This window comes from Pseudophryne corroboree, chromosome 8 (genome assembly GCF_028390025.1).
Source record: "Pseudophryne corroboree isolate aPseCor3 chromosome 8, aPseCor3.hap2, whole genome shotgun sequence".
Classification (NCBI taxonomy): domain Eukaryota; kingdom Metazoa; phylum Chordata; class Amphibia; order Anura; family Myobatrachidae; genus Pseudophryne; species Pseudophryne corroboree.
This window is the reverse complement of record NC_086451.1, coordinates 74,630,529-74,656,085: the sequence shown is the minus strand read 5'-3', so window position 1 is coordinate 74,656,085 and position 25,557 is coordinate 74,630,529. Positions and strand designations below refer to the sequence as shown.

General features: G+C 47.0%; 1 protein-coding gene across 1 annotated transcript in view; it reads left to right on the top strand.

The window, feature by feature from the left end:
- Positions 1–25,557, top strand: part of HMCN2 (hemicentin 2) — a 491,624-nt gene that overhangs the window by 242,240 nt on the left and 223,827 nt on the right. Inside the window, exons 23-29 of the mRNA XM_063936681.1 lie at positions 6,111–6,238; positions 11,796–12,068; positions 12,167–12,250; positions 13,630–13,821; positions 13,907–14,037; positions 15,343–15,490; positions 19,918–20,044. Coding sequence (XP_063792751.1) covers positions 6,111–6,238; positions 11,796–12,068; positions 12,167–12,250; positions 13,630–13,821; positions 13,907–14,037; positions 15,343–15,490; positions 19,918–20,044 — 1,083 coding nt within the window. The remainder of the gene's footprint in view (positions 1–6,110; positions 6,239–11,795; positions 12,069–12,166; positions 12,251–13,629; positions 13,822–13,906; positions 14,038–15,342; positions 15,491–19,917; positions 20,045–25,557) is intronic.

The following is a 25,557-nucleotide window of genomic DNA, read 5'->3' as shown; positions in this document are numbered from 1 at the left end:
CCATTAGAGAGAGGACCACCGTCCAGTCCGTGCATAGTGATAGGTCTATCTTATTGAAGCTGCGGAACTCCCAAAGCCTGAGCCCAAGCAAGATCCATAAAATTCCCTGCAGCTCCGCTATCAATGAAGGCCGAAACAAATGAACTGAGACTTCCAAAATAAATGTTTACAGGAACTAACAAGGAATCATTTGAGGTGATTAACTGCAGACCCAAGTGAACCCCCTTACAATTCACTTGGTCAGAGCGTTTCCCTGTTTATTTGGGCAGTTACGCGCGACATGTCCCTTGTCACCACAATATAAGCAGAGCCCTGAATTTAGCCTTCTGGCTCTTTCTTCTGGGGACAGCTGGGAGAGACCCACTTGCATGGGCTCCTCGACGTCCTCAGGGAGAGCATACACACATGGACTAGACCTGAAATTAGCCCCTCTTTCAGCCCTCCGCTCTCGAAGACGACGATCAATTTTGATAGCAAGCTCCATGAGCTTATCTAAAGTCTCCGGAGCTGGATACTGAAGGAGACTATCCTTCATATATACATATGACTATACTTCAGACAGACCGAGGCAAAACTGACTGCGCAGGGCAGGATCATTCCAGCCACAGTCGTTCGACCAACGGCGGAATTCAGTACAATATGCCTCTGCGGGATTTTTACCCTGTTTAAGTGCACGCAGGTGGCTCTCAGCCGATGCTTCCCTATCTGGATCATCATACAAAAGGCCTAATGACTTAAAGAAGGCATCTACTGTTTGTAAGGCTGCATCATCGGGTTTCACTTTCAACCCAAAAGCCCAGGTTTGTGGATCGCCTTGAAGCAAAGACATCACAATGCCCACCTGCTGAGACTCAGTACCTGAGGACCGGGGCCTTAAACGAAAATAAAGTTTACAGGCTTCCTTAAAATTAAAGAAATCTTTTCGGTTACCCGAAAAGCGGTCAGAAAGGTGCATCTTTGGTTCAGGAATCATACCCGGGGAGGCTCGTAAAAGATCTTCCTGCAACCTCACCCAGAGGGTAAGATCCTGAACCATCTGAGTGAGTTCCTGAATCTGATTGGCCAAAAGCTGGCTGGGATTCTGTCCTAGTACTGCCGGATTCATGAGGACCGAATTTCAAGGCCACCCTGGTTTAAATAACAGATTATTATTTTTTTTGCTGGCCGGTGATAATGTTACGTTTTCTGTGCTCCGAACGTAAAATACTGAGTGGGTGAGTCCCGAGCACAGGAACGTGACGCTGAAATAAGGACAAAGTAAAGCAGTACCCCTAGGACCCTAACTCCGTTGTTCCACCCACGTGGTCAGTCTACGCCTGCGAGACTATGTGTTCTTGGGCCCACGGCAGCCGCGTTTGAAAAACGGATTAGGTCTGCTCAACTCCGATGCCCCCCGGTCTTAATATGAGACAAGGCGTAAACTGAGACTGGATGGGAACAAGGGGACCTCTAACTAAACAAAACACAGAGCTAGGGGTTACTACGGAACAAAAAACTAAACGTATGTGCGGCACGGCCGCCAAAGGAAAAAGGCAACAAAGGTACGCAGTCCACACCCTACACGGCACCGCCGTGTACCAGGGAGGACAGCTGGGGCGGAGACCTCTGAAAAAAACACCAGCAACAAATATAACGAAAATACTACGGCCTAGGCCGCGAGACGCGGCAACCGCCGCTACTCACAACACCGGGGGAAACAACCGCAGGTGAACGAGAATCCCGAGATCACAGACACCGGTTTCCACTGACTGGAGGGCTGGACGGACTCCAATGACAGGCCTCTGAACATCTGGACACAGGACCACTGGAACGAGGTTGACCGGATAACTGAACACCAGACAGGGAATTCTCCAGAGCAGGAACAGCTCACAGGAAGCTATCTGTGTAGGGCACTGAGGGAGAATATAACAGGAATCTGCACCAATAGCTGCAGAGACCCTAATTTGATAATGTCATGCAGCTGCCCTGCTGCACGACCACAAGCTGATAATTTGCAATTACTTCTATGGCAACGGGGAACGCGGTCCGCCTGTGGCGTCCCCGTTGCCAGGCGCTGAGCGGGGAGCAGGAGGAGGCGGGGCGGACGTGACGTGCCGGGACCGTTGCTTAGCAATGGTCGGGCGCTTGCGCGAGCCGCCGCGCCTAACAGATACAGAGTATCGTTACATGGATAGGTGCCCCTGTACATGCAGGTTTAAGTGCAGGTGTGGGGCTGGCACTATTCAAACAATGAATGGTCACCAGGCCATCTCCCTGATAAAACATCTTTTTTTTCTACACATTTCTGAGGTCACATAAATCAAAGATCACATTACTGGTGGCTTTCTGCATGTCTGCTCTACCAGGGTCACAGCACTTGTCCCTGCTGTCACTTTCCATCTGTGGCCTGAGGTGATGCCCACTGAACCCAGTGCCGATGTTTGCCTACTTCAGCGATTGTTTAATATTGTGCATGCGCAAATTATTCTGAAAGTCCCTATAACACAGAGTGTATGTACCAAGTTGCTGTTGCGTTTGGGAATGCTGGTAACAGAACTGGAGAGCCAAACCGATGGGCGTTCCTGGGAAATGTCTGGGGTGGCCTGAATTGAACGCAAAACCATACCTGCTATGTGGGCATTATGGGAGTGCCACTGGTGTGCCGTTCTCAGACGTATAGCTGCTTACAGATAGGCCATGTTCACACAGAGACACTGCCATAGGCAAGTACAAGTGTTGATGGTGAACACAATGGAGTGCTGATGGTGGATTATCCAGAACCACTAGCGGTGTTACTGCGTGTGTAGGTGCAGAAACTGGGGTCAAGGCTTGCACACCAGACTGAAACTAGCATTTGAATATTATCACATCCACAACTCCACCAACAGGCTCTAGGGCAGCTTTTATCTCTGAATCAGGCATTGTGTTGTTTGGTTGCACATCCTAACTCTCAGATCTCATCAGAACTGATATTGCAAGCAGGACTGTGTCCGTTTTCTTGGGCCTGATTCAGATGTGGTTGGAGAGTGTATTGCTGCTGCTTACATGGAAGCAGCAGTGATGCATAGATATGGTAATGCAGCAGGAGGTGTGTGGTATAAGTAGATTCCTCCTGCCTGCATGCATGCGTGATCTAGTGCCGCGTCTGTGGATGCAACATCCGATTATTTGTGACATCATCTGCCCACTGAGTGACCCGTAAGATCATGCAAGCTGGCCGCTGCAGCTCCTTCCAAGAGGCTAGGTAATCCCCGTTGGAAGAAGGAGACTCCCAAAAAATGGAGGTGACATGCCTCCGTTTTGTGAAACAGCTGCTGTCGCTGCACCCTCCCTGCCCCTAATCGGCTGCAGACTGTCAATCACTTGGCGTCTGCAGCTGTTCTGCATCTGACGGTGCAGGATGCCCACTATGTTCATCTGAGATGCGAGCACATTGCAAATGCAGGGAAGGGGTGGTATGTACCTCCTCTTGCATTTGCATTGCTAAGGGCTGCAGATGTGCTTTGTATTTGCATCCTTAGCGAGTTAGGCCTGTTTGCATTTGAATCGTCATTGGCAGCAGAAACAGTATTGGAGCAGTTTTATTGTAGGAAAGTTGAAGAGGACCTGTCGCTAGGACTGAAGCTATTGTTATTAGTTTATAAATACTGAAAAGTGGCATATACAGTGTCATCATGTTAGCCTGTTCACCAGCATACACCATTTTCTCTGTCCAAACTGCGCCTCAGTCAAGTTCTTTACCTAAAAGAGGGACTAAACAAAGCTGGCAGACATAGTAACAGGTAACAGTCAGGACGGCCCTGGCACTCTAGGTTTTGGGTCGGGACAGGAATAAAACTGTTTATATCTGTTTTTAACATAGAGCCAACACAATATATCTACACACATGTAAATGACTGAAATACAGGGGTGGTCTTCAGTATGCCGGCGGTCGGGCTCCCGGCGACCAGCATACCGGCCCCGGGAGCCCGACAGCCGGCATACCGACACTTATTCTCCCTCGTGGGGGTCCACGACCCCCCTGGAGGGAGAATAAAATAGTGTGGCGCGCGTAGTGCGCCACCGTGCCCGTAGCGTGGCGAGCGCAGCGAGCCCGCAAGGGGCTCTTTTGCGCTCGCCACACTGTCGGTAAGCCGGCGGTCGGGCTCCCGGCGCCGGTATGCTGGTCGCCGGGAGCCCGACCGCCGGCATATCGTAGTGAACCCGAAATACAGTATGCACATTAATTAAAGACTGATGTTATCTGTATTTCTTATGCTCTGGGTGCTTCAAAGGTCTGCAATTGGTTTGGGGTGGAGCACCTGGCTGGATGCTTATTAGTATCATGTGCTTCAACCGCATCTGAATCAGGCCCCTTAAGCTTTATGTCTGGAAATGAAAACCATACAACAGTGCAACTAGCAGAAAATCCTATATAAACCAATGAAAAAGGAACTCACCTCTGCAGACACAGCTGTGGGCCTGGGTAGGAGTTATACTCAACTACGGGCTTGGGTATGAGTCATACACAACTACGGGCCTGGGTATGAGTCATACACAACTATGGGCCTGGGTATGAGTCATACACAACTACGGGCCTGGGTATGAGTCATACACAACTACGGGCCTGGGTATGAGTCATACACAGCTATGGGCCTGGGTATGAGTTATACACAATTATGGGCCTGGGTAGGAGTTATACTCAACTATGGGCCTGGGTAGGAGTTATACACAACTATGGGCCTGGGTAAGAGTTATACACAACTATGGGCCTGGGAATGAGTTATACACAACTATGGGCCTGGGTAAGAGTTATACACAACTATGGGCCTGGGTAAGAGTTATACACAACTATGGGCCTGGGAATGAGTTATACACAACTATGGGCCTGGGAATGAGTTATACACAACTATGGGCCCGGGTATGAGTTATACACAACTATGGGCCTGGGTATGAGTTATACACAACTATGGGCCTGGGAATGAGTTATACACAACTACGGGCCTGGGTATGAGTCATACACAACTATGGGTCTGGGTAAGAGTTATACACAACTATGGGCCTGGGAATGAGTTATACACAACTATGGGCCCGGGTATGAGTTATACACAACTATGGGCCCGGGTATGAGTTATACACAACTATGGGCCTGGGAATGAGTTATACACAACTATGGGCCTGGGAATGAGTTATACACAACTATGGGCCTGGGAATGAGTTATACACAACTATGGGCCTGGGAATGAGTTATACACAACTATGGGCCCGGGTATGAGTTATACACAACTATGGGCCCGGGTATGAGTTATACACAACTATGGGCCTGGGAATGAGTTATACACAACTATGGGCCCGGGTATGAGTTATACACAACTATGGGCCTGGGTATGAGTTATACACAACTATGGGCCTGGGAATGAGTTATACACAACTATGGGCCTGGGAATGAGTTATACACAACTATGGGCCCGGGTATGAGTTATACACAACTATGGGCCCGGGTATGAGTCATACACAACTATGGGCCCGGGTATGAGTTATACACAACTTTGGGCCCGGGTATGAGTTATAAACAACTATGGGCCTGGGAATGAGTTATACACAACTATGGGCCTGGGAATGAGTTATACACAACTATGGGCCTGGGAATGAGTTATACACAACTATGGGCCTGGGAATGAGTTATACACAACTATGGGCCCGGGAATGAGTTATACACAACTATGGGCCCGGGTATGAGTTATACACAACTATGGGCCCGGGTATGAGTTATACACAACTATGGGCCTGGGAATGAGTTATACACAACTATGGGCCTGGGTATGAGTTATACACAACTATGGGCCTGGGAATGAGTTATACACAACTATGGGCCTGGGAATGAGTTATACACAACTATGGGCCTGGGAATGAGTTATACACAACTATGGGCCTGGGAATGAGTTATACACAACTATGGGCCTGGGTGTGATTTATACACAATACTGATGTTTCTGCAGTTGAGAGATTATCGGAAATCTGCGCATACATCTAAGGCGCACTGACAGAAGTCATGGCTGCCTCTCCCATCGAGTCCTTGTTGTGTGGTCTCTTTGACAGATATGTTGTTTCTTTCCTGTATTTTGCTCTGAGATGTCCTTCTATCCCCACAGACACCACCTGCTGCCATCTGGGTCTCTCAGGCTGTCCGAGCTCAGGGTGATGGACAGCGGATATTACACCTGCCTGGCCTCCAACATTGCGGGGAACACATCACTTACTTACAGCCTGGAGGTACAAGGTACGTGGCGCATTTTGCATGCTGTAGATAGACTGCACACATTATAAATCCTAACAAGATATAAAACTATTGTGGGGCTGTTCAGGGATTAGAGTCAGCAGTGTAGCAGCCTCCATAGCCCTCCGAGCTCCTTCAGCCTCTTCTTTTATCCTACAGCATTGCCACTTCATGACTGCCATGCTTGGTCAGATAACCTAAATAATTAGTGGCCAATGGGAAGCAGGGGCCAAGATTTCCTTCCAGTTTCATCTACATCCAGAGTTCTAACCAGGATAAGTCCATTTGTTTCAATTACTTGTATTGAATCGTACCATTGCTTGTGTGCTGTAAAGCTTTAGCTTTCATGAATTAAAAATACATATTAGAGTTTCTTGCTGTCCCATGGAAATCTTATACTGCCTTTCTGTAAAAAGGAGGCATCCCATCCTTTAAATAAATGGTACCAGACACTATAGGGATGTTGGCACACTAAGTATTGAATGTGGGGTGTATATGTGGCGGCTATGAAGTAAGTATGATATAATGGGTACCAGAAGTGGGGTACGAACCCACGCGGATATAAATCCATTGGATATATGATATAATGGGGCCAGATTGTTGCATAAGATAATAGTCCCTTGGTTTGAACATAAAGTGATATGTGTATTTTATAAACATGCACATGACACATCTGCAAGTGTCAAAACAATACATCAAACAATTGACATCAAGTTCATATGCTCAGTGACATGGAAACGTATTGTTAGATCGGATTGTCCTGACTGCAAATTTGAGAACATGGGCTCTCATTCCGAGTTGTTCGCTCGTTATTTTCCTTCGCATCGGTGCGATTTTCCGCTAACTGCGCATGCGCAATGTTCGCACTGCGACTGCGCCAAGTAAATTTGCTAAGAAGTTTGGTATTTTACTCACGGCATTACAAGGTTTTTTCTTCGTTCTGGTGATCGTAATGTGATTGACAGGAAGTGGGTGTTCTGGGCGGAAACTGGCCGTTTTATGGGAGTGTGTGAAAAAACGCTGCCGTTTCTGGGAAAAACGCGGGAGTGGCTGGAGAAACGGGGGAGTGCCTGGGCGAACGCTGGGTGTGTTTGTGACGTCAAACCAGGAACGAAACTGACTGAACTGATCGCAGTGGCAGAGTAAGTGTCGAGCTACTCAGAAACTGCTAAGAAATTTCTATTCGCAATTTTGCGAATCTTTCGTTCGCAATTCTGCTAAGCTAAGATTCACTCCCAGAGGGCGGCGGCTTAGCGTGTGCACTGCTGTGAAAAGCGGCTAGCGAGCGAACAATTCGGAATGAGGGCCATGGGGACAAATGGATGTCTAAGAACAATCTTTGTTGTTAAGGTGAGACGTAAGGGTGTATCTCCCTTTTGTAAGAATGTTTATACAGCATCCTGCATTTTGAAATAGGACTACTGTGGACCAAAATTCTTACTGGCAATTCCACAGCAGATAATCCAATGTTTCAGATACAGGTTCAGCCACATTCCGGTGGCCATTGCTCCACACTGGATATTGTGGTAAATGGAGGCCAAGTGATGCTTGGAAGCATCTGACAAATCTCTGTAAATGCACCCACTGACTGTGATATACTGGTGGTGTGGGGTTGCAGGTACAGAGTAGGTGAGGCCTATGATTAGGGGGAAATGCATAGGGTACTCCTAGGACCTTCAACGTATCCAGGTCTTTGTAGGTTTGCCATTAGATTTGCCCATAGCATGTACAATAAAAGTTTTTCATTTTTCACAATGTCCTCTTTCAAGTTGTAATAACCTATGCATAATAATATGTACTTGAGCTTGTCTGTAGTCTTTGGGATTCTGTGATAATCATGCTTTCAAATACATATACTCAACCCAACCCGCACAGTTGATAGATCAGTAGACATCTTAGCTACCGCTAAAAGCCACTGTTGTTCTAAAGTTATTGCAGGATATTTTTTCACTAATTACTTAGAATAATGACATTTATAAAATAATTAAGTATTAAATTCCTTCTATCCCTGTTTTAATTTCAGCTTTTACTAAACAATCATCTAGCTTCACTTAGTCAAAAATACTATATTCAGTTGCATTAGTGCAATTGATTTTCATGTTGTTATAAGCCAGAGTGCAATGCATTCTGGGAGTCTCAGCAGCCATGTTACTGCCGAGATTTGCTCCTTCAGGCTTGTCGATGTAAAACAATGAGAGAACAAAAAAGGAATTGATTGTGATGTCTCTATGTAACCCAAACATTTATCTTCTGGCTTGTGAAATAAAATACACCATGCTATGCCAAGGATATTCAGACATCTTATCGATTTTGTGGTTGATATAAGTTTCCAGGTGACTGATACGTAGAAGTGGCTATAATTTAGCAAAAATGTGACATTATTATTATGTTGCAAACAAAAATCAAGTAAAAAAATGGTGTGATAAAATGTGATGGTGATTTGAGGGCCCCATATTAAATTGAACACGCTGAGGTAATAAGTCATCTGCATAAGTCCGCTATTCATTGGAGGTTACACAGAAGCTTAGGACTGAGGCCCTTAGAGCCTACTGTGCAATTATCACATCACTGCTGAGGGAATAGGATGTTTTTACAAAGGGCGAAAGTGCCAAGAAGAAACCCAAATTATGGAACATCTGGCCTGCGTCCTCCTCCTTCCTCTCTATACAAACATAAGAGCAATAGCTTCTACTTCCCTCATATTCTGTCACCGACGATTAACACATACATGAAACTTTCCACCATGGGTATCTGTCATGTCATCTGTTCACTCTGGGTACACAAGAGTTAAACTTTCCTTCAGTGTGTGCGGATATCTTGTATTATTCTAGACTTTTCCTTGATAGGAGCAGTGACACACGCCTAGACACACTCCAGCTTGACATATACAAAGAGCGGAACTTTATCCTAGACTGAACAATTTAAAATAACATTTCCACTATCTTATCCCATAGATAAACATTGTCCCTGACGTTCAGGATTATCCGTGAAAAGATTATTGTGTTATTTTATATTATCAATCTTGTATAAGGTCTTTTGCTAAAAACAAAAAAGAGGGAGGGCAAATCAAGATATATTAAAACTGCCAGCATGGAGGCTCTATAAGATGCCAGTGTTTGCTAAATTTAACCTGTCACATGCAACAGAGGAGGACATTTTGTGTAGACAATTCTGCAGGGGTTCACTACGGCTGGCCGGCGGTCGGGCTCCCGGCGACCAGCATACCGGCGCCGGGAGCCCGACCGCCGACTTACCGACAGTGTGGCGAGGGCAAATGAGCCCCTTGCGGGCTCGCTGCGCTCGCCACGCTGCGGGCACGGTGGCGCGCTACACACTATTTTGTTCTCCCTCTATGGGGGTCGTGGACCCCCACGAGGGAAAATAAGTGTCGGTATGCCGGCTGTCGGGCTCCCGGCACCGGTATACTGAGCGCCGGGAGCCCGACCGCCGGTATACAGAAGACCACCCTTCTGCAGGAACCAGTACTTCATGAATATAAGTCAGAGTTCATGAATATTAGCAGGGCTGCCATCAGAAATTGTGGGGTCCAGGACTAACAAAATAGACAGGGCCCCCACTCCAGTCTACTGTGGAACTATAAATCACAGCATGTCTTTTCAGTATATATAATCCCCTAGGTTCCCTATCCCAGTTTGTTGTGGATCTATAAATCCCAGCATGTTCTATCAGGTTTTATAGTCTCTTAGATTACCTGCCTCAATCTATTGTGGAATGATATATACAGGTTGAGTATCCCATATCCAAATATTCCGAAATACGGAATATTCCGAAATACGGACTTTTTTGCGTGAGAGTGAGATAGTGAAACCTTTGTTTTTTGATGGCTCAATGTACACAAACGTTGTTTAATACACACAGTTATTACAAATATTGTATTAAATGACCTTCAGGCTGTGTGTATAAGGTGTATATGAAACATAAATGAATTTTGTGACTATAGATACACTTTGTTCAATGCACAAAGTTACAAAAAATATTGGCTAAAATTACCTTCCAGCTGTGTGTATAAGGTGTATATGTAACATAAATGCATTCTGTGCTTAGACTTAGGTCCCATCACCATGATATCTCATTATGGTATGCAATTATTCCAAAATACGGAAAAATCCGATATCCAAAATACCTCTGGTCCCAAGCATTTTGGATAAGGGATACTCAACCTCTACTAGCATGATCTACAAGTCCATAGCAACTGGAAGCCAATAGGTTATCTTTCCAATCTGTCGTTTTTTATAAACCATAGCACGTCCTGTCACGGTTTGGTGGTTTGGAATCACCCAGGCTCCTTGTCCCAGTCTGGAACCATAGATCCCAACATGTCCTGCATGTCCCCCTTTGTTCCCAGCCCATTACCTGCATGGGCCGGTGCAGCAAGTCCCCAGTTAGGGTCTGTTGGCTGCACAGACGATGGGCAGGCCCTCTTGCTTCTTACGTAGGCATCGGCTAGGTGGTTGTAGGACACGCTCAGGGTCATCAGCTCTTACGACGGCCACTGTACAGGTGCTGCAGATCGAAACTGTATGCCTCCAGCCTCCATGGGGCCTTCGACATGCAGCTCCTGTCACTCTCTGTGCCCCAGCATGCTGCAAAGTTCCAGCAGTGGGCCATTGTCACTGTCAGCCAGAATGTACACCCGCTCATGGCCGGCCTACACCAAGTCCCCCACAGCTGGCCGCTCAGGGGAGTTTCCTTCGTGAGCCAGGGTCGGGCCCCGCTCTCTGTTGGGGCCCAGGATGGCAGTTCCTCAGTGATGTCACTGGTTCCTAGCAAATTAATAGGCTACAAAGTGGTATAGCCCATAGTGTGTAAGTGGAGTGCAGTATAAGAAGAAGTCATTGCATGGAATAAGGGGGCCCTATATTAAAAGATCCTGAAAATTGTGATCATAACCGTGAGACCCAGAGATGCATCTACAACTAGTGTAATTCTCTAGAAGCTTCTAGATGTTGGTATCAACTATTCACTATTACTGTATTTCACACGATCATGAAATGCTTTTAGAGTAACTCCAAGATGTTATAAGACAATCTGAGGTCCCCTTTTGTGAGTGGACTAAACTCCTGTTAATAGTTTGTGTATGAAAACCTTACCTTATGTACAACCTGAACTCCCCAGCCTGTGTGTTCATCTGTGATGAAGCTGCAAATGGCGGATAGAGTTAATATAGCACTGTCGGCTCTGTCTGACCTCAGCTCACTCTTTCTCTGCTGAATTACAGTGTAGGAAAAGTGGTCCCTCTGGGGATTGCTTCTGTGCACATCAGGAGAAGATGCTGAGGGCTTTGAGTTACTGACCCAGACAGTGATAGCAGGTGCTGCGGAGGCTGCTTGTCATAACAGGATCCATTGTGTACAGACACTTAACCGCAGCACCCTCATACTCCTCTTCTCAGCCTCCCCACCTACATTGATTTGGGACTGATCCCTCTTTGTTTCTAGAGAGACGCTTTTGGCAAAATAACAAAATGTTGCTGTTTTTATTAAACACATTCATAGGTGACCACATTAGTTGTATAAAACTATTGCTATTTTGGTTACAGTTCCGCCACGTCTTCACCCTGGACCTAAGGTCTTGAAGACTCTTCTGGGGCGTTCGCTGGCACTGCCTTGTGTGGCGCATGGAGACCCAATTCCAAGGCTAAGTTGGTATAAAAATGGTGAAGCCATGAGAGTTGGAGACCAGGACTCCTTGCAAGGGCCTGATGGCACCATTAGTGTTCTGGAGGTACAGCTCTCTGATTCCGGGGTTTACCGCTGTGTGGCTTCCAGCAGCGCTGGTGAAGATGTGCTGGAGTTCCGGCTTGAAGTTTTAGGTGAGCAACTGCCCAGTACTCAGCCCCCTTTCCTATCAATAAATGGCCAAGTTATGGTGGTGGATTCTGTTGCTAACATGTCAATCTTGTCTTCCCAGAGCCACCAAACTTAAAGGATGGCTCTGATGTCCTACTGGAGCAAACTGCCTATGAGCCAGTAGTTCTGACATGCCCTGTACAAGGTGAGTGCTACGTTGTGACCTACACTTGTTATCCTTCCTCAGATTCCTAATTGAAGGCGAAAGTAATGTCATTGAAATGACTGTTGTGCTGTGTTAAACTATCAGATATATATGATCTGTGTCCGGGAGTAGAGAGGCAGCAGAATAAAGCAGTACTGTGGCAGGAAATTGGATAAATTGGATTATACACAATAAGCGCAACAGTTGCTACCCATGAAGGAATGGATTAAGACGCATAGTCATAGTTCTCATCTGCCAGTATTACTTTGGACTGTGGAAGGATACTGAGTGGAATCAATGCAAACATGGAAACAACATACATACTCCATGCAGATAGTATTCTGGTCAGATTTTAACGCAAGACCTCAGCACTGTGATGGAGCAATGCTAACCACGGTGTCTCCCTGGTTACCATTTGATACCTAGACTGCATCTTTTACAATTAGAATTCAGTCTTCAAAAGGTTAGGTGCTGATTCTCGCTCAGAGGATGGCCTTCAATGTACCTTATTGTGCATATGAGGGCCTGAGTCGGAATTGCACTCTAACCCGATGGTGGGGACACTGTGCATGTGCAGAACCCGTCAAAGCACCCGCTGCCCTATAAGCCCCAGCCTGATTGACAGGCTCAGGGTATTTGGGGGTGGGGAAGGGGTTAATTTTGTAGGAGTGCCGCAGTCCGGTGATGCAGATTTACTGACATCGAGTGCGGACAGATGGACATCTGAGTAACCTGAAGGTTGCCTCCATGATCCGCTGTTACACACCATTGGATCACACTGAAGGTTACTCAGATGACTGATGGTCACGCAGCGTGATCCAATGGTGCGCAACAGCGGATCATGGAGGCAAGCAGGAGGAGTCGCCTCCTGCTGCATTAGCATATTAGCTGTTCTTTATTGCACAGCCGCTTCCCTGTGTGTAATTTTGACAATTTAGCAGCCCCTATCGGTCTGCTTTTGTTATCGAATATGGGGGGATGACTAATGTTTTTGCAGATTTGCACAAAAATAACTAGATAAATATGCCCTTAACCTTTAAATATTTCCACTGGTAAACATCTAGTGCGGTGGAGACCACCTCTGTCATACAGGGAAGCTGCCATATCCCCACACATGCGCAGATTCAAAAACTTCGGAGATGTACGTAAACATTGGGTTTGTGTACATCTTGGAATTCTGCCCATTGATATTTGCACACGACACCCTAGCACCTTTTGCAAGTGAGCATGTACTGCTAACAGCTATGATGCTTTGTGGTTGCTGCCCTGCAGAAGCTGCAACAAGGAATTGAATTGACCTGTGCTGTTCCAGACACATTAAAGTCGGGCTATAGTTTTGCACTGGCGAAGTTCTCTCTGACTTTGTGCTTAACCCACAGGGACTCCAATGCCGTTGATTCGCTGGCTTAAGAACGGGGTAATGCTAAGAAGCAACTTGCCAGGAGTGACACAGTTGGGTAACGGCTCCTTACTGATTGAATCACCAGTGCCTAATCACAGTGGAGACTACATGTGCTTGGCAACAAATGAAGCTGGTTCAGCAAGGAGGAAGACTAAACTTGTGGTGTATGGTGAGGAATATTATCTTGGGTGGCCATTGATACTGTGTTACTTTGGGTTCTATACTGAGTAACCCTCATATTATCCCTATTTCAGCACCACCCAGGATTCTCGAGAACGGACAAGCACAAAATATCTCGTTGATGGCCAGTCAGCCTCTCATTTTGGGTTGTGAGGTAGACGGTGTCCCCATCCCAACCATAACTTGGACCAAAGATGACAAAATAGTAAGATGATTGAAATTGTTGTTTTATATATTCTTTAATTGCCTTTTTAAAAATGTTGCATTTAAACCGAAAAGAAAACAACACAAACAGAAATAGCAAACTGTACAAATACTGGGGGTACGTAACAGCCTGCATGAAGCAGGAATTGCGGTACTTTATGCGAGTTCTCCCGGTTTTTAAAGTGGCAATCAATTACACTGCAAAACCGACCTGGTTTTGCCATGTAAAGGATTGTTGCTTTTAAAAATGGAAGAACTCGCAAAAAACGTCTTGTAGGTTGTTACACTCCCCTCTTGATGTTAAGTAATTTCCTCACCATGAATAGTACATAAGCAATAAAACATTTCACTGTTATAATAAGTAAGGCATCCATGCAAACATATAGATTCTGTAGGGGAAGGGGGTCTGTAAGTCTAGCTGGAGTGGGGGTTGGGCATGACAGGATGGTAAGTAGCAGTGGCCGAGTCGGGCTGGGGGAGGGGGGATTGGACTGAAGTGAACAGGGTCCCTTTTACTAGTAATACCTAATTATTCAATACAGAATGATACTATGATACCAATTATTAGGATATAGAATTGCAGATCCAGCTACTGACAACACAGTGCGCATTGGTGATTACATGAGTTAGGCCAGTGCCCTGGAGGGTGTGAGACAAGGGCAGTGTCGGACTGGGGCATGAAGGGCCACCATGGGAATGCAGTGATAGGGGCCTATACTTAAGGGTGTGGCCAGCCTACAAAAGGGGGTGTGGCCAGCCTCCCCAGAGGCTTGAAATACACAATAGTCTAGTGCAGTGTAATGCAACATATCTACCATGTATAATCAAGTGCACAGTCTGGAACCTGATCCCTAGAGGAAGGAGTGGGCACTTGGGCAGTGGGGCCTACCGGTGGTTTCCCTGGTACCCCTGTGGGCCAGTCTGACCCTGGACAAGGGTGCACACAGCCATGCTCATGAGATCTTACATCCTAGAAGAAAGGTGCAGATACAAATTGGATGGCACTAAGTAGAGAGTAGAGACGGTAGTAAAGGCAGAAGAGCGAGGAGGGTTGATAGACTTGAGTAAAGAGGTGAGTTGAATCCAGGTCAGGAGCAGAACATGCAAAATCCTGGTGGTGGAACCGTGAACTACAGATATGATTGTGTATTGTCTTGGAGCTATTACGGTCTGATGTATACAGTATATGGAAATAAATTGTATTACTTCAGCAATGTGAAGCTCCTAGTAAATTGGAAGAAGAGTTCTTAAGGAAATTGGTTCAGCCCCACAGAAATTCCTTTGTTAATTGTGCCTATTTTTCCAGCTCACCGAGGGTGCAGGTCTCAACTTCCAGTCCGCCGCTCAGTCCCTGCGCTTCCACCGGCTACGTAAGGACGATACAGGGTCATACACATGCAGAGCAGTGAACCGTGCTGGAGAGGCCCAACGTACCTACAACGTCTTGGTGCTTGGTGAGTAGTTCCCAGTTGCCACTGGTGGTGGTGTGTCTGTAATGGGGAAACTCGAGGCATCTGTCACAGGAAATTCACTTCATTATTTTCTTGATGCATAAAGTGTAAATTAGTATTATACACATGGGTATGTTAGGTATACGGATAGTGTAATGGTTAGCATTATTGCCTCATAGCACTGGGGTCATGTGTTCGATTCCCACCACGGCCCTAACTGTTTGCAGTTTGAATATTCTCCCTGTGCTGGCGTGGGTTTCCTCTGTGTACTCCGGTTTTCTCCCACAATCCAAAATTTTACTGCTGGTTAATTGGCTCCCAACAAAAAAATGAACCCTAGTGTGTGTGTGCGTGTACATGGGTAGACTACATGTGCCAAGTGGTTCTTATCTGCCGTTATGATACTATGTTTCCATAAGGGATACATACAGATGGAGCTACGCTCCGTCTGTGCCAGGGTGTGCCCGCCTAGGCGCTTATTGCAGTGTCAGGGACGGCTAGGCTAGGATCGCCTAGCCGCACGGGAGTGCACGTTTGCGATGGAGCCGCATCAGATGAGCATGGCTCCATCTGTAGCTCCATTTCCAGTTACATACTGATTGATTTCCCACATTCCGGGCCTGATTCATAGTCGGACGCAATCTGCATGAGTGTTCTTTCAGTGCAATGGGCATTTCTGTGCTTTAATTGGCCGGTGACCATACAGATGCATGGAACTGCTCTGTCCTATGGGACTGTCATGGGGCTTTGCGGGCATGTAAGTCGTCATCGAGAGCTTGCAGATGTCATTCAGAGCTTGCGGACGCAGGTGGGTCCTCCATTTCTGACGGATCTCTTGAACCCAATATGGGTGGGCACAAGTTCTGATAATAATGATGCCAGCTATGGCTGCCAATGTAAAAACAGTGGGCGGGACAAACTCCTACATGGAGATTCTTGAATCTTTGACAAACACTGGCGGTTTCTCTCCTAAGGAAGTAAGAATACTGCCACAGAAGTGGGTGTGTCCGACAGGGGATCCTGACTATAGGTCGACAGTCATTAGTTCAACGCCATATGGACGACAGGCATAAGATTGGCACTGGAAAAGGTCAACATGTTCAAAAGATTGACAGGTTCATATGGTTGACATTATAATGATCAACACGCATATGGTCGACACATGTATGGGGGGGTCATGTTTTTGGGCTTTCCTTCCTTGGCTATCCATGTCACAAATCATAACCTTTAGTAACCTTGTGGCAAGCAAAGCGAGACACCGTGCCCGAAGCACAGCGAGCGAAGCAAGCCCGCAAGGGGGTGCGTTTGTGAAAATGGTGGCCCCAGATGAAAACACTATTCACACTAACCTCAACAATGCTAAAAAAATTGGGTCGGCCATTGTCATGTTGACCTTTTGACCCTGCCGAACTTTTGTATCTGTTGACCTTTTCTATTGTCAACCTTTCATATGTTGACTCTTTGTCCATGTTTCCTTTTGCCTGTCAACCATATGGGGTCAACCTAATGACTGGAGACCTACTGGGGGTAGATTTCCTACACCACACCTGTCCTCCTACAGGCCCTTTGGTCATATAATTAGGAATCTGATGAGTACACTTACTCAAATTAATATTTTATCCTTCTGTGCAATTACACTATTAGATTATATTGGCAATTTTATTTTTATTCAGTGTCTACCTGGCCTTTGATGGCAGGCCTATCTTATTGTCAGTGACATTAGACCTCATTCAGGTTGGCTCGCTATTGAGACAGAAACTGCAATTTTCTCAGTCTTGCTTCTGCTAAAAAACACATGTGAAGACCCGCCCAGAAAGGAAAAAGATGCCCCCCCAACCGCATATGCAAATTTGCATATGCAGTGGCATAAATGTGATGCATATGCAAAAATCAAGCATCATCGACAGTTGCAAATGACCCAGGGCTACTCAGAGCTATGAGAATGCAGTCATACCGCACCATGGGCCTAATTCAGATCTGATCGCAGCAGCAAATTTGTTAGATAATGGGCAAAACCATGGCCCTCATTCCGAGTTGTTCGCTTGCTAGCTGCTTTTTGCAGCATTGCACACGCTAAGCCGCCACCCTCTGGGAGTGTATCTTAGCAGAGCAGAATTGCGAACGAAAGATTAGCAGAATTGCGAATAGAAATTTCTTAGCAGTTTCTGAGTAGCTCGAGACTTACTCCTACACTGCGATCAGTTCAGTCAGTTTCGTTCCTGGTTTGACGTCACAAACACACCCAGCGTTCGGCCAGCCACTCCCCCGTTTCTCCAGCCACTCCCGCGTTTTTCCCAGAAACGTCAGCGTTTTTCCGCACACTCCCAGAAAACGGCCAGTTTCCGCCCAGAAACACCCACTTCCTGTCAATCACACTACGATCACCAGAACGATGAAAAATCTTCGTTAGGCCGTGAGTAAAATAACAAACTTTTGTGCTAATTTACTTGGCGCAGGCGCACTGCAAACATTGCGCATGCGCAGTTTGCGACTAATCGCTCCGTAGCAAAAAAAATAACAAGCGAACAACTCGGAATGACCCCCAATGTGCACTGCAAGGGGGTGGGGCAGATACAACATGTGCAAAGAGAGTTCGATTTGGGTGGATTATATTGTTTCTTTGCAGGGTAAATACTGGCTGCTTTATTTTTACACTGCAATTTAGATTTCAGTTTGAACACACCCCACCCAAATCTAACTCTCTCTGCACATGTTATATCTGCCCCCCCTGCAGTGCACATAGGGGGTAATTCAGATCTGATCGCTGGGCTGCGTTTTTTGCTGCCCTGCGATCAGTTAGTCACCGCCTACAGGGGAAAGCGCTGTGCAAGTGTGCATTCGTTTCTTTAGCAGAGCTGCACAAAAATCAGTTTGTGCAGCCCAGGACTTACTTATCCTGTGCAGTGGAATCCTGCTGATCGGGGCCGGAGCTGATGTCAGACACCCTCCCTCAAAACGCCTGATCCCACCTGCATTTTTCCGGACACTTCTGGAGAACGGTCAGTTGCCACCCACAAACGGCCTCTTCTTGGGAGTCATTCCGAGTTAATCGCTAGCTGCATTTGTTTGCAGCGCAGCGATCAGGCTAAAAAACAGCAGTTCTGCGCATGCGTATGCAGCGCAATGCGCACGCGTGACGTACGGCACAACGAATTATGTCGTTTTGCACAGGGTCTAGCGATGCATTTCATTCGCACTGCTTGCCACAGAGTGATTGACATGAAGTGGGCGTTTCTGAGTGGCAACTGACCGTTTTCAGGGAGTGTGCAGAAAAACGCAGGCGTGCCAGGAAAAACGCAGGCGTGGCTGGGCGAACGATGGGCGGGTTTGTGATGTCAAATCCGGAACTGAATAGTCTGAATTGATCACAAGCACTGAGTAGGTTTTGAGCTACTCTGAAACTACACCAAAAATGTTTTTAGCCGCTCTGCGAACCAACCGTTCGCACTTCTACTAAGCTAAAATACACTCCCAGAGGGCGAAGGCATAGCGTTTGCACAGTTGCTAAAAACTGCTAGCGAGCGATCAACTCGGAATGACCACCATTGTCAATCTCCTTGCGAACGCCCGTGTGTTCGGATTTTTCACACCTTCCCGACACTAGGCACCGATGCCTGTCACTGTTGTGCGACGCGCCGGCGCATAGTGGTGTATGTGCAGTTCAGATCTGAATGCACGCTGTGCAAAAATGCACAGCAGTGATCAGGTCTGAATGACCCCAATGGTTTTTCCCATTAGCTAACAAATTTGCAGCTGAGATCAGATCTGAGTTAGGCCCAATGTTTTCAGTGGCATGTATCTGACTGACTACAGTGTAGTCAGTCAGATACATGCTCCGAAAACGGCCAAGACTGCGTTTTTCCAACCACTCCCCATAAACGCCAAGTAACCTCCCTCAAACAATCACTCCCTAGTGCTTTGCTGGGCCTGCGATCATATTGCGGCTTACCCGCACGCACAATGCAGATGCAACACATGTGCAGTCATCCGATAATCGATAATTTTTAACTGAACCTGAATAAGTTCCATGATATGCAAATTAGACTGACATTTTGAGCAGGTATTCTGGTGGTTTTAACCAACAGACATCCCTGAATTCTAGCTCTGGCAGGTGCAAATGAAAGATGATAGTTAATGCTTATTTTCTGTTCATAGTACACAGTAAACTACTGTAGACAATAAATATTTTATATTATAAAATAATTTGTTGCAGTTTCATGTTGATGACGAGCTACATTTGAAGAAATTGCAAATGAGTTATGTATAAATCTAAAACCATTTGTATATACTTACAAGTATTACACTTATTAAACAAGAAATTCCCAGTGTCTAAAGATGTGCAAATGAAAGTAAGAAAAACATTGCAGGAGGTGAGACCGTGATTCTCTATTGGCCACAATGTAATATTATGGTTATCTTCCAATTTGCAGTCCCACCAACAATTTACGGAGCTGGGTCTCTCCAGGATTTGACTGCGAGGGAGGGTTCAGAGGTCGAGTTGCACTGCAGAGTGTCGGGGCTGCCCAAACCGCAGGTGGAGTGGACAAAGGATGGGCAGTAAGTTTATCACTGAGCACCTGAGAGAGTTTTAATCAATAATTCTATACATATCTTGCTCAAATGATGAAAGCGGAGATCTACTAGGTCATCTACTGGTGAATTAGAGTTTTTTTTAAACAGAAATCATTTGGGGTAATTCCTTCTCAGACCTTATACAGTGTGCAAAATATACAGTATAAGCAAGTGTTGAAGTAACATGAAAACAAATACTCTTCTAGTCTGTTCCGGTACTGGAAGGGTTAACACACGTACGCATCAGATACTAGTTTCCAGCAATCTTTGCTGTGTCATTATGATCCACATCTGTGTGCATTTATCATCTCATTCCCACGGAGGGGTTCTCTCTCCTCCGCTTTCATGATAACCTGTTCTCACTCATCAAGAGAGGTGAAGCAGACAGCCTGGATGTGCATGATCCCCTCATATCCTCTGCGTGCTGGGTTAACACATGGCAGGTGTAGTCTGCACATGTTACCATTACTAATGGCGCGAGAAACCATGATCTCAGCTTCCTGCGGCTTTATCAGGTCCCCCTAGCGTCCATGATGCTTTGCTCGCTATAAAAGGTAAACGCACGTGTTTCAGTGAGAAGTTCCATCCCAGTCAAGCTATTCCCAAAAACATGAGGAATAACTGCACGGATACTGGTTATTGTTTTACGCTTTCTATCTGTGTTATCTACACTCAGCAAAATGCACACAAAAAACACACACACGATTGCTAAGTAGGGGGCTATTCATGAAGCAGTGAAAGGAGTGGAGACATGAGCCAGTGAAGAAGTTGCCCATGGCAACCAATCAGCTGCTCTGTATAATTTTATAGTATGCACATTATAAATGTTTCTCTAACGTCCTAAGTGGATGCTGGGGACTCCGTAAGGACCATGGGGATTAGCGGCTCCGCAGGAGACTGGGCACAACTAAAGAAAGCTTTAGGACTACCTGGTGTGCACTGGCTCCTCCCACTAAGACCCTCCTCCAGACCTCAGTTAGATTCTTGTGCCCGGCTGAGCTGGATGCACACTAGGGGCTCTCCTGAGCTCCTAGAAAGAAAGTATATTTAGGTTTTTTATTTTACAGTGAGATCTGCTGGCAACAGACTCACTGCAGCGAGGGACTAAGGGGAGAAGAAGCGAACCTACCTAACAGGTGGTAGTTTGGGCTTCTTAGGCTACTGGACACCATTAGCTCCAGAGGGATCGACCGCAGGACCCGACCTTGGTGTTCGTTCCCGGAGCCGCGCCGCCGCCCCCCTTACAGAGCCAGGAGCATGAAGAGTCCGGAAAATCGGCGGCAGAAGACTTCGGTCTACACCAAGGTAGCGCACAGCACTGCAGCTGTGCGCCATTGCTCCTCATGTACACCTCACACTCCGGTCACTGATGGGTGCAGGGCGCTGGGGGGGGCGCCCTGAGGGCAATATATGACACCTTGGCTGGCAAATCTATATCATATATAGTCCTAGAGGCTATATAGATGTAAAATTACCCCTGCCAGTATTCCAGAAAAAGCGGGAGAAAGTCAGTTGAAAAAGGGGCGGGGCTTCTCCCTCAGCACACTGGCGCCATTTTCTCTTCACAGTGCAGCTGGAAGACAGCTCCCCAGGCTCTCCCCTGTAGTTTTCAGGCTCAAAGGGTTAAAAAGAGAGGGGGGGCACTAAATTTAGGCGCAATATATGTATACAAGCAGCTACTTGGGGAAAAATCACTCAGTTATAGTGTTAATCCCTGCATTATATAGCGCTCTGGTGTGTGCTGGCATACTCTCTCTCTGTCTCCCCAAAGGACTTTGTGGGGTCTTGTCCTCAGTCAGAGCATTCCCTGTGTGTGTGCGGTGTGTCGGTACGGCTGTGTCGACATGTTGGATGAGGAAGGTTACGTGGAGGCGGAGCAGAGGCCGATAAATGGGATGTCGCCCCCTGTGGGGCCGACACCAGAGTGGATGGATAGGTGGAAGGTATTAACCGACAGTGTCAACTCCTTACATAAAAGGCTGGATGACATAACAGCTGTGGGACAGCCGGCTTCTCAGCCCGCGCCTGCCCAGGCGTCTCAAAGGCCATCAGGGGCTCCCAGGCGTCTCAAAGGCCATCAGGGGCTCAAAAAACGCCCGTTACCTCAGATGGCAGACACAGATGTCGACACGGAGTCTGACTCCAGTGGCGACGAGGTGGTTGAGACATATACACAATCCACTAGGAACATCCGTTACATGATCTCGGCAATGAAAAATGTGTTACGCATTTTCTGACATGAACCCAAGTACCACATAAAAGGGGTTTTATTTTTGGGGAGAAAAAGCAGCCAGTGTTTTGTTCCCCCATCAGATGAATGAATGAAGTGTGTAAAGAAGCGTGGTTTCCCCCGATAAGAAACTGGTAATTTCTAAAAAGTTACTGATGGCGTACCCTTTCCCGCCAGAGGATAGGTCACGTTGGGAGATATCCCTTAGGGTGGATAAGGCGCTCACACGTTGTCAAAAGGTGGCACTGCCGTCTTAGGATACGGCCAACCTGCTGATAAAAAGCAGGAGGCGATCCTGAAGTCTGTATTTACACACTCAGGTTATATACTGAGACCTGCAATTGCCTCAGCATAAATAGTGCTGCTGCAGCGTGGTCTGATACCCTGTCAGATAATATTAATACGCTAAGACAGGGATAATATTTTGCTAACATTGAGCATATTTAAGACGTTGTCTTATATATATAAAAAAGGATGCACAGAGGGATATTTGCCGGCTGGCATTCAGAATTAATGCAATGTCCATTCTGCCAGGAGGGTATTAGAAACCCGGCAGTGGACAGGTGATGCTGCATTTAAAAGGCACATGGAGATTCTGCCTTATAAGGGTGAGGAATTGTTTGGGGATGGTCTCTGGGACCTCGTATCCACAGCAACAGCTGGGAAGAAAAATTTTTACCTCAGGTTTCCTCACAAAAGCCTAAGAAAGCACCGTATTTTCAGGTACAGTCCTTTCGGCTTCAGAAAAGCAAGCGGGTCAAAGGCGCTTCCTTTCTGCACAGAGACAAGGGAAGAAGGAAAAAGCTGCACCAGTCAGCCAGTTCCCAGGATCAAATATCTTCCTTCGCTTCCTCTGAGTCCACCGCATGATGCTGGGGCTCCACAGGTGGAGACAGGTGCGGTGGGGGCGCGTCTCGGGAGCTGCAGGGACCAGGTGGGCTTGCCCACAGGTGGATCCCTAGGTTCTGCAAGTAGTATCACAGGAATACAGGCTGGAGTTCGAGGCGACTCCCCCTCGCCGTTGCCTCACATCTGCCTTGCCTGCTGCCCTCGGAGAAAGGTAGTACTGGCGGCAATTCACAAGCTGTACTTCCAGCAGGTGAAATCAAGGTACCCCTCCTTCAACAAGGCCGGGGTTACTATTCCAAAATGTTGTGGTACCGAAACCAGACGGTTCGGTGAGACCCATTCTAAAATTGAAATCCTTGAACACTTATATACGAAGGTTCAAGTTCAAAATGGAATCGCTCAGGGCGATTATTGCAAGCCTGGAAAATTTCAGGGTATCACTGGACATCAAGGATACTTACCTGCATGTCCCTATTTACCCTCTTCACCAAGTGTACCTCAAAATTGTGGTACAGGATTGTCATTACCAATTCCAGACGTTGCCGTTGGTCTGTCCTCGGCACCGAAGGTATTTACCATGGTAATGACCGAAGTACTTATCCCGTACTTGGACGATCTCCTTATAAAGGCGAGGTCCAGGGAGCAGTTGTTCGTCGGAGTAGCACTATCTCGGGAAGTGCTACAACAGCACGGCTGGATTCTGAATATTCCAAAGTCGCAGCTGGTTCCTACGACGCGTCTACTGTTCCTGGGTATGGTTCTGGACACAGAACAGGATAAAAAGGGTTTCTCCCGGAGGAGAAGTCCAAGGAGTTGGCGTCTCTAGACGGAGACCTCCTAATACAAATACAGGTATCGGTGCATCAAGGCACGCGAGCCTTGGGAAAGATGGTAGCTTCTTACGAAGAATTTCCATTCGCCAAGTCCCATGCAACGATCTTCCAGTGGGATCTGTTGGACAAGTGGTCCGGGTCGCATCCTCAGATGCATCAGCGGATAACCCTGTCTCCAAGGGCCAGGGTGTCGCTGTGGTGGTGACTGCAGAGGGCTCATCTTCTAATGGGCCGCAGATTCGGCATACAGGACTGGGTCCTGGTGACCACGGATGCCAGCCTTCAAGGCTGGGGTGCAGTCACACAGGGAAAAAACTTCCAAGGCCTATGGAAAAGTCAGGAGACTTCCCTACACATAATTGTTCTGGAACTATGGGCCATTTACAATGCCCTAAGTCAGGCTACACCCCTGCTTCAACACCGGCCGGTGCTGATCCAGTCAGACAACATCACGGCGGTCGCTCATGTAAACCGACAGGGCGGCACGAGAAGCAGGATGGCGATGGCAGAAGCCACAAGGATTCTCCGATGGGCGGAAAATCATGTGTTAGCACTGTCAGCAGTGTTCATTCCCGGAGTGGACAACTGAGAAGCAGACTTTCTCAGCAGACACGACCTCCACCTGGGAGAGTGGGGACTTCATCCAGAAGTCTTCCAAATGATTGTACACCGTGGGGAAAGGCCACAGGTGGACAGGATGGCGTCCCGCCTCAACAAAAAGCTACAAAGATATTGCGCCAGGTCAAGGGACCCTCAGGCGATAGCTGTGGACGCTCTGGTAACACCGTGGGTGTACCAGTCGGTGTATGTGTTCCCTTCTCTGCCTCTCATACCCAGGGTAATGAGAATAATAAGAAGGAGAGGAGTAAGAACTATACTCATTGTTCCGGGTGGCCAAGAAGAGCTTGTTTACCCAGAACTCCAAGAAATGATCTCAGAGGACCCATGGCCTCTGCCGCTCAGACAGGACCTGCTGCAGCAGGGGGCCTGTCTGTTCCAAGACGTACCGCGGCTGCGGTTGACGGCATGACGGTTGAACGCCGGATCCTGAAGGAAAAAGGCATTCCGGAGGAAGTTATCCCTACGCTATTTAAAGCTAGGAAAGAAGTGAACGCAAACCATTATCACCGCATATGGCGGAAATATGTTGCGTGCTGGGAGGCCAGTAAGGCCCCAAAGGAGGAATTTCAGCTAGGTCGATTTCTGCACTTCCTACAAGTCAGAGGTGACTATGGGCCTAAAATTGAGTTCCATTAAGGTCCAGATTTCGGCTCTATCGATTTTCTTCCAAAAATAGAACTGGCTTCACTGCCTGAAGTTCAGACTTTTGTTAAGGGAGTGCTGCATAGTCAGCCCCCGTTTGTGCCTCCAGTGGCACCGTGGGATCTCAACGTAGTGTTGGATTTCCTGAAGTCGCATTGAGTTGAGCCACTTAAATCCGTGGAGCTACAATACCTCACGTGGAAAGTGGTCATGCTGTGGGCCTTGGCGTCGGCCAGGCGTGTATCAGAATTGGCGGCTTTGTCAAAAGCTCTTATCTGTATTTTATATGGATAAGGCGGAATTGAGTACTCGTTCCCAATTCC